Source organism: Lutra lutra, chromosome 4 (genome assembly GCF_902655055.1).
Source record: "Lutra lutra chromosome 4, mLutLut1.2, whole genome shotgun sequence".
NCBI lineage: Eukaryota > Metazoa > Chordata > Mammalia > Carnivora > Mustelidae > Lutra > Lutra lutra.
Genome location: NC_062281.1, coordinates 85,652,729 through 85,668,453, shown reverse-complemented (window position 1 = coordinate 85,668,453; position 15,725 = coordinate 85,652,729). Strand labels below are relative to the sequence as shown.

Genomic DNA, 15,725 nt, shown 5'->3' with positions numbered 1-15,725 from the left:
ATCTTGTTCACCCTGCCCTCCTCAGTAGTATTAGTTACCTGGCAGACACAGAGGCCCACGCAATGTTTTCTCTTCATCGTTCCTTTGGTATTCTGCAGTTACATCAGAAGATTGCCTCAGAAAGTCATGATTTGGAATGTACCATGCTGTTATGAGTTAAACTGAAATTGCTCCCTCTGCATGTCTTGGCCAGGTTATGTATAGTGGTCTCACTACCAGAAGGACAGACTGTACCCATGGACATGAAGAAGCAAAACAGTGCTTCCCAGCCCAAGCTCCCCTGAGGGATTCTCTTCTGGATGCAGTGGAAAGCCAGGGAGCTGCCCCATGGTCAGGAGTTGGGGTCCGAGTGGTGGTACAGAGAGTTTATTGTCTTCCCTACAGATATCAGCAGGGAGGTGGCTCAGCTGCTCCACCTGACTCAGACCCACCCAGAGTTAGGTGAGTAAGTAAGATACAGGCATGGGTGCTAGAGTCACTTAGAGAAAGTAGAGACTTTTACTGGAGAAAGAGACTCTTGGCTGCATTCACCATATACTTGAGTTTTCTTTTTGTTGTTGTTGTTTTTTTCTTGCATCAAAATTTGAGCCATGTGGTTTGACAAAAGAGTCTGTTTATTTAATATAAAAAGTTCTACTAAGAATTTAATTTGTTGTGTTTACTTTTACCTTTAATGGTTCATGTTATTGAAAGTAATATAGACAAGAAATACTGGTATTCTTCCATAAAAGCCAGGACATGTGGTTAACCATACCTAAAAAGACCATTGCAATATCTGTCAAGGTTTATATACCTTAAAAATCTAAATAAATAAATGGCAGTTAGTGAATCTGTGGCTTTCAAAGAGTGCTTTTCTAACCTGTGTCAGCACTACCTAATAGAACTTTCTGCAATGATATAAATGTTATGTATTTGTACTATTCAGTGAGGTAGTCACTGACCACGTATGGTTACTGGGCACTCAGAAATGGCTAATAGGACTGAGGAACTAAATTTCAAGTTTTATTTAATTTTAATTAACTTTTAAATTAAAATTTAACTATTTTAAGTGGCCCCGTGTGACTAGTAGCTACCTTGTAGCACATGTACATGTAGCACATGTACATGAGCTACATGAGCCAAACCAAATTCAAAGTACTTTGCTCATACTAAATATGAGAATGATACCTTCTTTTACTTGTATTTAGGCCCTTCCTGTATTTTTTCAAATAGCTGTAGTCATGTCATTGACTGAAGAGTTTATTTACATCATAGCCTTGGCATAGCCTTTTGAAGTTATATTTATTTCTAAGTGAAACTGCCCTCAAAGCAATGAGATGGACTTATAATATAATAGAAATTAAAAGTATAGATGCCAGTTCATCAACTTTTTTTTATATGTACTCTTTTTTTATATCTGCTCTTAAAATAAAACACATATTTAAGAAACAGTAATTACAACAATATCCTATTCTTATAGAGCCTTCTGATACCGTTCAGAATAAGTGACAAGAAACATTTCTGTGTTAATTATGAATCTTCTTTGGGTAGGTGGCGCTTTATTTGAAAGTCTTTTGAATTCCAAAAAGTCTCCTTTAGGTGTAGAATTAGAGAATATTTCTTTGGATTTATAGGAAAAATTTTAATTTTATTTTGTTTGGAATATGTGTATGTCTGAGATGATTATATCAGTTGTAGGGTTTTTAACTTGTTGGCGTAGACCAGTCTCGTAGTCTTTAACTTAAATCTGTGGTAAACCTAAATAGAATTATCTGAGCCAGTTATAGATCAGACATAGGTTTTGTTTTGTTTTACATTTTTCATGGAATGTATCCAGCATTAGGCTTTGGAGAAGGAACTACTGAGTAACCTAAGCAATGATGATCTAAAGCTTCTCCAGACCAGCACACAGACCAGACACTCAGAGGAGACTGGGGATAGCAAGGACTGAATCACAATGATGAGAAGGCAAGGTGAAATTGACAGCGAGGTTGCTTCCTTATGAGTAATCACAAGGAATGGACACCTTGAATCCTGTCCCTCTAGTTCCTTTGGTGGTACTTGTTTTACTTGTTAAGCAAAAAGAAGAATTGGAAGCTAACTTCTGGTGAATTGCTGCCAATGGCTAGCATTGTGAATGTTTTGGATTTGTACCTTAGAACATATGCTGGGACATATCAAATGAGACTGTGCTAAATTGTGGATTGAAAAAAGGATGGGCATAAACCTCAAAAATAAGAAAATAGGGGCTCCTGGGTGGCTCAGTGGGTTAAGCCGCTGCCTTTGGCTCAGGTCATGATCTCAGGGTCCTGGGATCGAGTCCCATGTCGGGCTCTCTGCTTGGCAGGGAGCCTGCTTCCCTCTCTCTCTCTGCCTGCCTCTCTGTCTACTTGTGGTCTCTCTCTGTCAAAAAAAAAAAAAAAAGAAAATAGCATTGTTATTCCGATGTAGTTAAATATGCATTATGTGTGCTGTGTTCCTGTAGCACACATGAAATTATACAATGTTGAGGCTAGATGATCTAGTCACATTTCACAGATGAGGAAACTGAGCCTTCTTACTTGCTGACAGTTATACAGGTGGACAAAAAGAATAACATCATGAAATATAGAATCCCAAACATGTCAGGGTTGTAGAGAGTATGGAGCTGAAAGAAAGAGGATAAAATTGAGTTAGGACCAACCTGTGACTGATTAAGTCTGACTGGGGAACGGTGGCCCAGGGGGATGCTGTCAGGTCATCCTGGGCAGCAGGAGTAGTGAAAGTGCCCAGCCATGGGGAGAATTGATTGGATTGTGTAAGAAAATGAATCTTTGGACAGAAAATCATAGCATTTGAGCTTGGGTGTGAGAACAAGACTTCTAAGATGTCTTTTGGGTACAAAAGTTATTATTGTAAAACTGATTATTAATATTTTCTAGATTCATAATGCTATAATAATCAAATTCCAGTTTATAAACAAAATTAATGTAGAAGTAAAATTATCCTTAACCCTGTACTAATTCTTTGCTAATGTATATTATAAAAAGCATTAAATATCTGCTTTGGAGGATAATTTAGAAACATGTTTTCTAATGTAGACTTTTATTTATACACATGTAGCATGTACTAAGAGAAAACATGGCTAAAAGACTTAACTTTATAGTTTGGAAGATTCTTTTCTACTTACAGTTTCTACCTATAACTTTGGTGAACTCCTGTGCAGCACATGGGAGTCATTCTCATCCAGAAGCATGACTGCAGCAGACAGGGAAAATGGCATAGTGATCGCTTACACTGAGGGCAGCTCCAGGTCTGCTCTCTTGCCATAACCTGCTATGCCCCAGAGATCTTTCTATCAGTGAACTCAAAGACAGTGTTGATCACTATGTGTTTTCCATAATGTTCCAGAAATTACCATATCCCAAGAAATTAAGGCCTGGAGAAAAAGAAAGTGTCATATGGTAGATATTTTGCAATTATAATAATTCTCTCTTTTCTGCCCAAATGAGGTCAGATGACTCCTCATGGAGCCCTGTGGTGTGTCTTATATCTACGTGTACTTAGTACCTCAACCATAGATGTCTATATCAATTTGTTCCCAGTGCTATAGTAGTCTCTCTTTTCTAAAATCAGTAAGAGCTCATCTTCTGATGCCAGACAGCCAGATTGTTGCCAACTTTGAAATAAAAGGAAATTCATTTGGAGCCAGCCAGTCTTGAACACAGTCACATAAGTTCAGTCAAAAGGCTCATTTCCTCTAAGCTGTGAAACATCATCTAAATACACTTTAGATTTCAGGGGTGTCTGAGTAGCTCAGTTTGTTGAGCGGCCAGCTCTTGGTTACGGCTCAGGTTGTGATCTCATGGATTGTGGGATAGAGCCCTGTGTCCAACTTCATGCTCATTAGGGGGTCTGCTTAAAGATTCTCTCCCTCTGCCCCTCCCCCCACTTGCATGTGCTCACGCTCTCTTTAAAATAAATAAATCTTTAAAATACACACATATAGGGGTGACTGGGTAGCTCATTGGGTTTAGCCTCGGCCTTCGGCTCAGGTCATGATCTCAAGGTTCTGGGATTGAGCCCCACACTGGGCTCTCTGCTCAGCGAGGAACCTGTTCCCCCCACCCCACACCTGCCTTTCTGCCTACATTGTAATCTCTTTCTCGCTCTCTGTCAAATAAATAAAATCTTTAAATATATATATATATGTGTGTGTGTATATATATATACACATATATAATACATATATATATATACTTTAGACTTTATGTGTTGTGTGTATACACACACACACATATGTATACACTTTAGATTTCAGAAATACAACATGTAAGAGTCTCCTGTCCCTTGTTCTTCTGGATAACTTCTTTTAACTCAAGCTACTAAACACTTCTACAAAGTTTCTCTAGGTGTTATAGGTCAGAATAACAAATACAAACCTAAGTTTTATAAATCACTAAAATCAAAAGCAACAAAAAACCAACTCTGAAGGTACTCCATAAGCACTAATCTAGGCAGACTGTCCAGAGCCCAAACCCACCTTTATCAAGATTCACTATGGGGACGCCTGGGTGGCTCAGTTGGTTAAGCAGCTGCCTTCAGCTCAGGTCATGATCCCAGCGTCCTGGGATCGAGTCCCACATCGGGCTCCTTGCTCCGCGGGGAGCCTGCTTCTCCCTCTGCCTCTGCCTGCCATTCTGTCTGCCTGTGCTCGCTCTCTCTCCCTCTCTCTCTGACAAATAAATTAAAAAAAAAAAAAAAGATTCACTATGTATTGAAAATGTTAAATAAATGCATGACTAATAAAGCAATGAGGTTTTTGTTTGTTTGGGGTTTTTTGTTTGTTTTTTGGCAGAAAGGGAGCAATGCTCTTGGAGAAAATTTGTAATAGAGGAAACTGAGCAAAAAAAAAGTAAATGAATTTCCTAGTGACTCCCTACCTCATGGTAGAGCAGACTCTGGACCAAGTTACCTTACTCTCCATCCATGCTGGTTGTCATTAAACATTGACTTTCTTTCTCCCTTTCTGAAACATCTGCTCCCTTTCTCCTTCAGATATTTAACTTAGGGACAAATAATTTAATTTTATCTTTTAGAGATGTACATTCTTTCTTATTTTAATTTTAATTTTTTACTTTTTAATTAATTTTTTATTAACATATAATGTATTATTTGTTTCAAGGATACAGGTCTGTGAATCATCAGTCTTACACAATTCACAGCACTCACCATAGCACATACCCTCCCCAATGTCCATAATGTAGCCACTCTGTCCCTCTTCTCGCACCCCCCAGCAACCTGCAGTTTGTTTCCTGAAATTAAGAATCTCCTATGGTTCCTCTCCACCAGCCCCCCCACCCCATCCCATCTTGTTTCATTTTTCCCTTCCCCCTACAAACCCATGCCCTGCCTCTCAAAATCCTCATGTCAATGAGATTCTATAATTGTCTTTCTCTGATTGGCTTACCTCACTTAGCATGATACCCTCTAGTTCCATCCACATCCCTGCAAATGGCAAGATTCCATGTTTTTTGCTGGCTGCATGGTATTCCATTGGGAAACACACACACACACACACACACACACACATCTTCTTTATCCACTCATCTGTTGATGGATATCTAGGCTCTTTCCATAGTTTGGCTATTGTGGACATTGCTGCTAGGAACATTCAAGTGCACATGCCCCTTTGGATCCCTACATTTCTATCTTTAGGGTAAATACCAGTAGTGTGATTGCTGGGTCGTAGGGTAGCTCTATTTTCAGCTTTTTGAGGAAACTCCATACTGTTTTCTAGAGTGGCTGCACCAGCTTGCATTCCCACCAACAATATAGGAGGGTTCCCCTTTCTCCGCATCCTCGCCAACACCTTTTGTTTCCTGTTATGAACTATATTCCATTCTTTTAGGTTTTCCTTACTTGTGCTCTCTCAGTAAATTTTAATCCTCTTTTAATCATTAGCTCTGTATTCATAAGTCTTAAATAAACACTTCACTCTCAGCTTCCCAGCTCTTAACTTTTGCTTACTTCCTTTCTAAGACAACTCTTGGTGGTCTGTATGATATCCCAAGGTTGTTTTGCCATGTTTTCTTTGCAGTCCTGTATTTACAGAGTTTTACAATTATAACCATAGTCTAATATTAGAAAACTTTTGTGACCTCAAAAAGAAACCCCAGACCCATTGACTGTTTACCCTTCGTTCCCTCAGCCTGTGGCAACCACTAATTTTCTGTCTCTATGGATTTACCTGTTTTAGACACATGTAAGTGGTACTATACAATGTATGGTCTTTTTTTAATTAACATATAATGTATTACTTGTTTCAGGGGTACAGGTCTGTGATTCATCAGTCTTGACACAATCTACAGCACTCATCATAGCACATACCCTCCCCAATGTCCATCACCCAGCCACCCCATCCTCCCCACCCTCCTCCCTTCGTGGAACCCTCAGTTTGTTTACTGAGATTAAGAGCCTGCTATGGTTTGTCTCCCTCTCTGGTTTTGTCTTGTTTCATTTTTCCCTCCCTTCCCCTATGATCGATCCTCTGTCGTCTTCTTCAATTTCCTCATATCAGTGAGATCATATGATAATTGTCTTTCTCTGATTGACTTATTTTGTTTAGAATAATAGCCTCTAGTTCCATACAATGTATGGTCTTATGACTGTCCTCTTTCACTTAGCACAATATTTTCAAGGCTTACCCATTGATCCATGTTGTGACATGTATCAGTATTTCATTCCATTGTATGGGTATGCCATATTCAGTTTATTTATCATGTGATGAACATCTAGATTGTTTCTACTTTTGGCTAATATGAATAGTACTTCTATGAACATCTGTGTACAAGTTCTTTCTGTGAATGTATGTTTTCATTTCTCTTGAATATGTTTAGGAGTAGAGTTGCTGGGTCATATGGTAACTGTTTAATTCTATGAAGAGTTAAACTGTTTTCCAAAGAAACTACCATTTTACATTCCCACCAGAAGTGTATGGGGGCACCAGTCTCTCCACATCCTTACCAAGACTTGTGATTATCTTTTTTATTATAGCCATCCAACTGGATGTGAAGTGGTATATCCTTGTTGCTTTGACTTGTGGTTCTCTAAGGATTAATGATGTTGAACATGTTTTCATGTGCTTTTTGACCATTTTTATACTTCTTTGGAAAATGCATCTTCAGATCCTTTGCTTGTTTTCATAAATGGGTTATTTGTCCCTTTTTTGTTGAATTGTAAGAGTTCTTTATTCTGGTTACAAGTCTTTTATCATATATATGATTTGAAAATGTATTCTCCCATTCTGTGGAGTATTTGTTCCACTTTTTTGACAGTGTCCTCTGAAACACAAAAGTTTATAACCTTAATGATGTCCAATTTATCTTTTATTTTATTCTCTCGTGCTTTGGTGTTTTGGTGTCACATCTAAGAAATAGTTGCCTAATCCAAGATTATGAAAGTTTACTCCTAAGAGTTTTACAGTTTATAGTCTTCTATTTAAGTCCATGATGGATCTGAGTTAATTTTTGTGTGTGGTGTGAGGCAAGGGTTTATCCTTTTATATCTGTGTATCCAGTTGTCCAACACCATTTACTAAAAAGACTGTTCTTTCTCTTTGAAACTTTCTTGGTACCCTTGTCAAAAATCAATTGACCACAGATATAAGTGTTTATTTCTGGACTCTCAGTTTCTTCCATTGACCTATATATTTATCTTTATGCAAGTACGATAATGATCTTAATTACTAAAACTTTATAGTACATTTGGAAATCAGAGTGTAAGTCCTCTAACTTTTTTTTAAGATTGTGTTGGAAATTCTTAGCCTCTTAGGTTGACATTTTCGTTTCAGAATCAGTTTGTCAATTTTGGAATAAAATAATTGTTTTTTTGATAGAGATTATGTTGAATCTGTAGATCACTTTGAAAAGAATTGCCATGTTAGCAATATTTAGTCTTTAGACCCAACATGGGATATCTTTTCATTTTATTAGTTCTTTAATTTCTTTCAACAGTGTTTTATAGCTTTCAGTACAAGTCTTAACACTTCTTTGGTTAAATTTATACCGAAGTTTTCTTTTATGCTGTTGCAAATGAAATTATTTTCTTAATATCATTTTAGGTTATTTATTGCTAATGTATAGATATGCAAGTGACTTTTATATATGGACCTATCTGCTGAAGTCTTGTAGAACTTGTTTATTAAGTCTAATAGTTTTTCAGTGGATTCATTAGGATTTTCCATATGTGAAATTATGTAATCTTTAAATAAAGATAGTTTTACTTCTTCAATGCAATCCAGATAGGTTTTATTTCTTTTTCTTACTTAATTGTCCTGGCAATTCTTTAAGTATCTTAAGGCAGGGAAAAAGAAATTGTTGTTTGATGCTTTAGTGCAGCCATGGTAGCTCATCATCTTCTATTCACTCTTAAAGTCCTATGCATCCTTCACTACCCAGTCTTATACCACTTGCCTCATGAAATCTCTCCTAATTTCCCCTATGCAGTTGGCCTCTTCTTCAGATGGTAGAATGAAAAACTACTTAGCTATATTTTTTTTTGGTCATAGGTAGGTAGGTAGATAGATAGATCTTAACTCTTTTTATTTTCATAACAGCCCCATAAAGTTAGTACCATTACTTTCAAACTTGAAGATTAAATGACATAACATTTACAAAACGCCTGATACCAAGTAAACATCCTTAACACTATTTGTTTTATAATATTATAGTTTTTGTATTATAGTTAGAGATATGTTAGTCTTTACTGTAACATTGTAAAGTCCTTGCTGGTAAGGATTACGTGAAGTAGTAGTGGTAGTATTCATTAATGCTTTTTCTGCATATATGCTTCCTACTATATATGTTGCTGAATATATTTCTGTTATACCTCTTTTTTTCATATTTGTGACTGTTGGCACTGTATTATGTCTCTGTGTATCATTTCTCCCATTATAGATGGGAGGAAATGGACCCATTTTTCTACCCTTTATCTTTTTTTAAAGCTTTTATTATTTTATTGATCTAGGGTCAGGTTTCAGTTAGCAGACTGAAATTTTAAATGTTTCAGAGTAGAATTAGAATTATAGATTATTTGAAAACAGTATGTTTATGTTAAATATTCACAGGTGTCTGGGTGGCTCAGTCCATTAAACATCCAGCTCTTGATTTCAGCTCAGCTCATGATCTCAGGGTCATGAGATCATGAGCCCCCCCCCCATCGGGCTTCATGCTGGGCATAGAATTTGCTTAAGATTCTCTCTCCCTCTCCTTCCCCCCTTCCCCTAAAAAAATATTTTATGATACCAACCCATGTCATTTGATCCATCCTTTACATTTATAACTGACATATCTTGAATATGTATCCTTAATGAGCTTATTAATAATATGAAATTGAAATGGAAGTTCCCATGTTTTTTTTTATATATTAAAATTGTTGATAGACTTGAAGGAAAAGATCAAAAGGAACGACAACAGCCATGTGCTGTGAGTATAGACAATCATGAAAGTAATATTTTCATAAAGAATGAACATAGCAAGATTAATTTTCCAGATTCATAGCCAGACATGGTGTGTGCATCCATAGTTCTAAGTTTGCATCTTAACCTGGTCATGGTGATCTTCCAGCTCCTGTTTTCCATCAAAATTGAGAGTGATTTCAGAGTGGCCCAATATAAAAGGCAGAATTACCTGCCTGATCCTGACCTCCTTTCCCTGGAAACTTTTGTTGCTAAGAGAGGATGGAGACCTCTAATGGTCTGTACCCCAACCCCTCTGTGTCTACAGCTGCAATCTGGAGCATTACTATGGCTGTGCTAGAACTTTCCTATGAGCTAGACTGCATCTCTGGAATGTATTTTTCTTTTTTTTTTTTTAAGGTTTTATTTATTTATTTGACACAGAGAGAGAGAAATCACAAGTAGGCAGAGCAGCAGGCAGAGAGAGAGGGGGAAGCAAGCTCCCTGCTGAGCAAGAGCCTGACTCAGGGCTCAGTCCCAGGACCCTGAGATCATGACCTGAGCTGAAGGCAGAGGCTTTAACCCACTGAACCACCCAGGTATCCCTGGAATGTATTTTTCTGAAATGACAGAATGGAGAAGAGCTATGAAAGACAGAACACACACACAGGCAGAATCTGTAATGACAGCTAAATGCAAGCTAAATGACAGCACCACATAACCCTTAATCAAAAGCACAGACAGGGTGAGATCAAGTGTAATATCTCTCTTGACTCTAGCTCTAGCTAGCCTGCTACACCTTGTTGTCCCTTTCTTCCCTGTTTGGCTCTGTCAAGTGACCTGTTCCTGCCCTATCTCCCAGCTGCTGCTAGACCCAGAGCACTTGGGGCAGCCAGCTGGCAGTATTGGTAAGCTCATCCTTGTGGTTATTTCTTGCCTCTACAGTTCTAATTAGCTAGAGCCAAATCAACCCCATGCTCCAAAGAACACTGAAGCAAACAGAACCTCCAAAACAGTTATTTGGAAGAGTGTCCTTCTTCACAAGAAAGAGACGTTGTAAGATATGAAAAGGTACCCTTGTTTTTTCTGGACCAGTTTGCCTAGCAGTGATATCATAAATGTTCTGAACCTTCACATTTATTTGCACAGAGACAAAAAGAGAGTGACAAATACAGGTATCTAGACAGGTACTTGGTCATATAGTGATCATAATGGCCAAGTATTATACATTGCACTGGTATTTGTCAGTGCTTTCAAAATAAGGCCATACATACATATTTTTTTTTTTAATTTCATTTGTCCAGTTTAACCCTCTGGGGTTAAGGACTGTGACTCATCTTATTTTGGTACCAGATCATGAATGTCATGGGCACCTAAAAAGTATATGTAGGTGGGGAAAAGTACAGCTATGGAGGCTATGTATTCTCCTTCTTTCTCAGGACAAACTGGTCCATGGACATGTACTATAGTGTTGTTTCTCTCAAGACAATGATAAAGAGGCTAGTGCAGAAAGAAGTGCCAAGAATACTCTGCTTTAGGAAAAAGGTAAAGTCTAGTCCACAACAATCTTACAGAAAATGAGATACTTGGACTAGAGGCCCCTACAGTGGGTTCATTTAGTGTAAGGAAGGAGGGGAGTGGAGGAGGAAAAAGGAGGAGCACCTAGAGAGGTAGCAAAGGAGGAGCAAGAGCAGCTCTTGACTGAGGATTTATAAAGAAAAGAAAAGAATCAGTTGGTAATGATTTAAGAGTTTGAAAACATTTGTTACAATTAAAGCAGAATTAAGAGATATCAAGAAAAAATTAAGCAGTCATAGGTAAAAGATGAAAGGATGAAAAACTCACTTTTAACATTAAACCAAACCTAATTACTTGAAAAGGAAGGAACTCCCAGATGGCCAACAGACACATGAAAAAGTGCTCCACATCACTCGGCATCAGAGAAATACAAATCAAAACCACAATGAGATATCACCTCACACCAGTCAGAATGGCTAAAATTAACAAGTCAGGAAATGACAGATGCTGGCGAGGATGCGGAGAAAGGGGAACCCTCCTACACTGTTGGTGGGAATGCAAGCTGGTGCAACCACTCTGGAAAACAGCATGGAGGTTCCTCAAAATGTTGAAAATAGAACTACCCTATGACCCAGCAATTGCACTGCTGGGTATTTACCCTCAAGATACAAATGTAGTGATCCGAAGGGCATGTGCACCCGAATGTTTATAGCAGCAATGTCTACAATAGTCAAACTATGGAAAGAACCTAGATGTCCATCAACAGACGAATGGATAAAGAAGATGTGGTATATATACACAATGGAATACTATGCAGCCATCAAAAGAAATGAAATCTTGCCATTTGCGATGACGTGGATGGAACTAGAGGGTATCATGCTTAGCGAAATAAGTCAATCGGAGAAAGACAACTATCATATGATCTCCCTGATATGAGGGAGAGGAGATGCAACATGGGGGGTTAAGGGGGTAGGAGAAGAGTAAATGAAACAAGATGGGATGGGAGGGAGACAAACCATAAGTGACTCTTAATCTCACAAAACAAACTTAGGGTTGATGTGGGGAGGGGGGTTGGGGGGGGATTATGGACATTGGGGAGGGTATGTGCTATGGTGAGTGCTGTGAAGTGTGTAAACCTGGTGATTCGCAGACCTGTACCCCTGGGGATAAAAATATATGTTTATAAAAAAATAAAATTTAAAAATAAAATTAAAAAAATAAAAAAGAAAAGGAAGGAACTCATGATTTGGATTAAACAAAGGAAGACTGAGTCATCCGGGGAAGATGGTAAGGAGAGGTTTTACAGGTCTTTAGTAGCTCTAAATCTCACAGCTCCTGTGTGAGCTATGTGTCCTGCCCTGCCATTTTATTTCCCTTAAGTGATGACTATTCTTCCTCTCTCTGGTAGGAATCTGAGTGCAGGTGTTACAAGCTCCGGAGGTTGTAGGGGAGACAAAAAAGGAGCAGACCGTATGTTTGGGGGTAAGAAGAAGAATGAAATAAATATCAAAACTGGGGCACATGGGAGGCTCAGTTCGTTAAGTGTCTGCCTTCAGGTCAGGTCAATATCCCAGGGTCCCGGGATTGAGCCCCACATCAGGCTGCCTGCTCAGTGGGGAACCTACCTGCCTCTCCTTCTCCCTCTGCCTGCTACCCTCCCTGCTTGTGCTCTTTCTCTTATTGTCAAATAAATAAATAAAATCTTTTTTTGAAAAATTGAAAAAAAATAAAACTCTCCTGGATGTTTTACCACTTAAGCAGACTTTTGGAAAACTTAGAGTTAGCTTATTCAACTCTGTACCTCGAGTCTTTGCACGCAGATAAGTTACAATAGAAGAATACTGGCTATCCAAGAAAACCACAGACATTGAACGGGGGAAATCTGAAGGTCTTAAAGGCCTTTCTTTTTTTTTTTTTTTTTTTTTTTTTAAGATTTTTATTTACCCATTCATGAGAGACAGAGAGAAAGGCAGAGGCAGAGGAAGAAGCAGGCTCCCTGCCAAGCAGGGAGCCCTGTGTGAGACTTGATCCCAGGACCCTGGGTTTATGACCTGAGCTGAAGGCAGTCACCTAACCAACTGAGCCACCCAGGCTCCCTTAAGGGGGTTTCTTTACGTGAGCTATAGAAAAGTGAAAAATTATATGTTAACCAATTAAAAACTTGAAACAACAAAAAAAAAGTGGAAACCTGTAATGACAGCAAGGATGGTAGTAAATCTTTTCTTTACAATTTTTGAATATAATTAGTCCCAGTTTTTATTCTGCTCATTAATGCGGCATCTTCTCTTCAGAAAAGACTAGAATGAGATTTCCTAAAATGTTACATACTTTGGACAAGGTTACCATATACAGGTATCCCTTATTTTTCCAAAGTTCACATTACATCACTTCGCTTTTACAAAAGACCTACATTAGTGCCTCTTTTTGCTAACCAAAAGAAATCCAAAGAGGAGTTATGCTTTTATGAAAAAAAAGTGAAAATGAAAAGCAACAATAGCCTTCGGCATTTGTTTTGCAGCAAACTATTCTAGAGGCAGCACATGCCCACCAGGGCTGGCACTGTGAAGCTCTTTCCATGGAACTACACTCAATATCAAGCCATCATGGCTTTGAACTGTGTCTGTGAGCATCTGTGCTTTATCTCAATTTATTTTTTGTACCTGTTAGTGATGTGTGATGTGTCCTAGTGATGTGTAAGAAAAACTCAGTGGAGGTTTTTAGTTTGGGGGCGGGGGGGCTTGAGGTCTGGGAATGCTCAAAAAATTTTCCATATAAATTAGTGGTAATTGCTTCTTTACTTTATGCCACTTCAGCTGATGAAAATTTTAATAGGAATGCTCTACTTTCAGATAGCAGGGGAAACCTGTGTCTGGTAGCACATGTCATTCATCACTGTTGGCTCTCTAGCATTTGACGTTTATGTTTGAATTTTAAATTTCTTCCAGATGCTTCCTAAAGAAGAGTATATGGTGTCTGCTTTTTGGTTGGGTGGAAAATGAGGAAGAGAGTACAGCCTGAGGAGTCGAGGCACATTAATGAAACCCCATCTCAGAGGGCTTTCTGATCCTCTGATAGTTGTGACTCCACCATTTCCCCTGCTTGGAGACAGCCTGCTCAGTTAATGTTTAGTAAAAACAACAATGAATATGCTTATTTTCACATAGATACTCATATATACCTCCTTATGAATAGACTGCTTAGAAGTTTACATAAGAAGAGACTGTTGGGGCACCTGACTGACTCAATCAGTAGAATATGTGACTCATGATATTGGGGTCCTGAGTTCAAATCCAACATTGGACATGGAGCCTACTTAAAAAATAAAAATTAAAAAATGACTCTTTCTAGTCCTTGCCTCTAGGGATTAAAAACTAGATGCTCTGCGACAGGCTCCCTCAATGCCTCGTTAGAACATACAAATTTTATGTTTGTGCACATATTATCTTTTCAGGTTTTTTTAATTGAGATGAAAGATGCATAACATAAACCATTTTGAAGTATACAGTTGAGTGGTATTCAGTATGTTCACAGTGCTGTGCAGCTACCATTTCTATATAGTTCCAACACATTATCATGTTGCTAAAGGAAACCCTGTATCCTTTAAGCAGTCCCTCCCATACAAACCTCTCTCAGCCCCTGACAACCACTAATCTGCTTTCTCTCTCTATGAATTTACCTTTCTGGATATTTCATTTAAATGGAATCATACAATATGGTTTTTTGTGTCTGGTGTCTTTCAATCAGCATACTAATTTCAGGGTTCATTTGTGTGGTAGCATGTACCAGTACTTCATGCTTTTTTTTTTTTTTTTTTGCCTGATTTCAAGCTTTTTTTTTTAAATTTATTTATTTTTTTTTATTTTATAAACATATATTTTTATCCCCAGGGGTACAGGTCTGCGAATCGCCAGGTTTACACACTTCACAGCACTCACCATAGCACATACCCTCCCCAATATCCATAACCCCACCCCCCCCTCCCAGACCCCCTCCCCCCATCAACCCTCAGTTTGTTTTGTGAGATTAAGAGTCACTTATGGTTTCTCTCCCTCCCAATCCCATCTTGTTTCATTTATTCTTCTCCTACCCCCTCAACCCCCCATGTTGCATCTCCTCTCCCTCATATCAGGGAGATCATATGATAGTTGTCTTTCTCCGATTGACTTATTTCGCTAAGCATGATACCCACTAGTTCCATCCACGTCATCGCAAATGGCAAGATTTCATTTCTTTTGATGGCTGCATAGTATTCCATTGTGTATATATACCACATCTTCTTTATCCATTCGTCTGTTGATGGACATCTAGGTTCTTTCCATAGTTTGGCTATTGTAGACATTGCTGCTATAAACATTCGGGTGCACGTGCCCTTCGGATCACTACATTTGTATCTTGAGGGTAAATACCCAGCAGTGCAATTGCTGGGTCATAGGGTAGTTCTATTTTCAACATTTTGAGGAACCTCCATGCTGTTTTCCAGAGTGGTTGCACCAGCTTGCATTCCCACCAACAGTGTAGGAGTGTTCCCCTTTCTCCGCATCCTCGCCAGCATCTGTCATTTCCTGACTTGTTAATTTTAGCCATTCTGACTGGTGTGAGGTGATATCTCATTGTGGTTTTGATTTGTATTTCCCTGATGCCGAGTGATATGGAGCACTTTTTCATGTGTCTGTTGGCCATCTGGATGTCTTCTTTGCAGAAATGTCTGTTCATGTCCTCTGCCCATTTCTTGATTGGATTATTTGTTCTTTGGGTGTTGAGTTTGCTAAGTTCTTTATAGATTTTGGACACT

General features: G+C 38.5%; 1 protein-coding gene across 5 annotated transcripts in view; it reads left to right on the top strand.

Annotated features, from left to right (window-relative positions):
• Window positions 1-15,725, top strand: part of SPIDR (scaffold protein involved in DNA repair) — a 676,929-nt gene that overhangs the window by 537,073 nt on the left and 124,131 nt on the right. For all 5 annotated transcript variants that reach the window (XM_047723664.1, XM_047723668.1, XM_047723665.1 and 2 more), the window contains one exon: window positions 194-441. In XM_047723664.1, coding sequence (XP_047579620.1) covers window positions 194-441 — 248 coding nt within the window. The remainder of the gene's footprint in view (window positions 1-193; window positions 442-15,725) is intronic.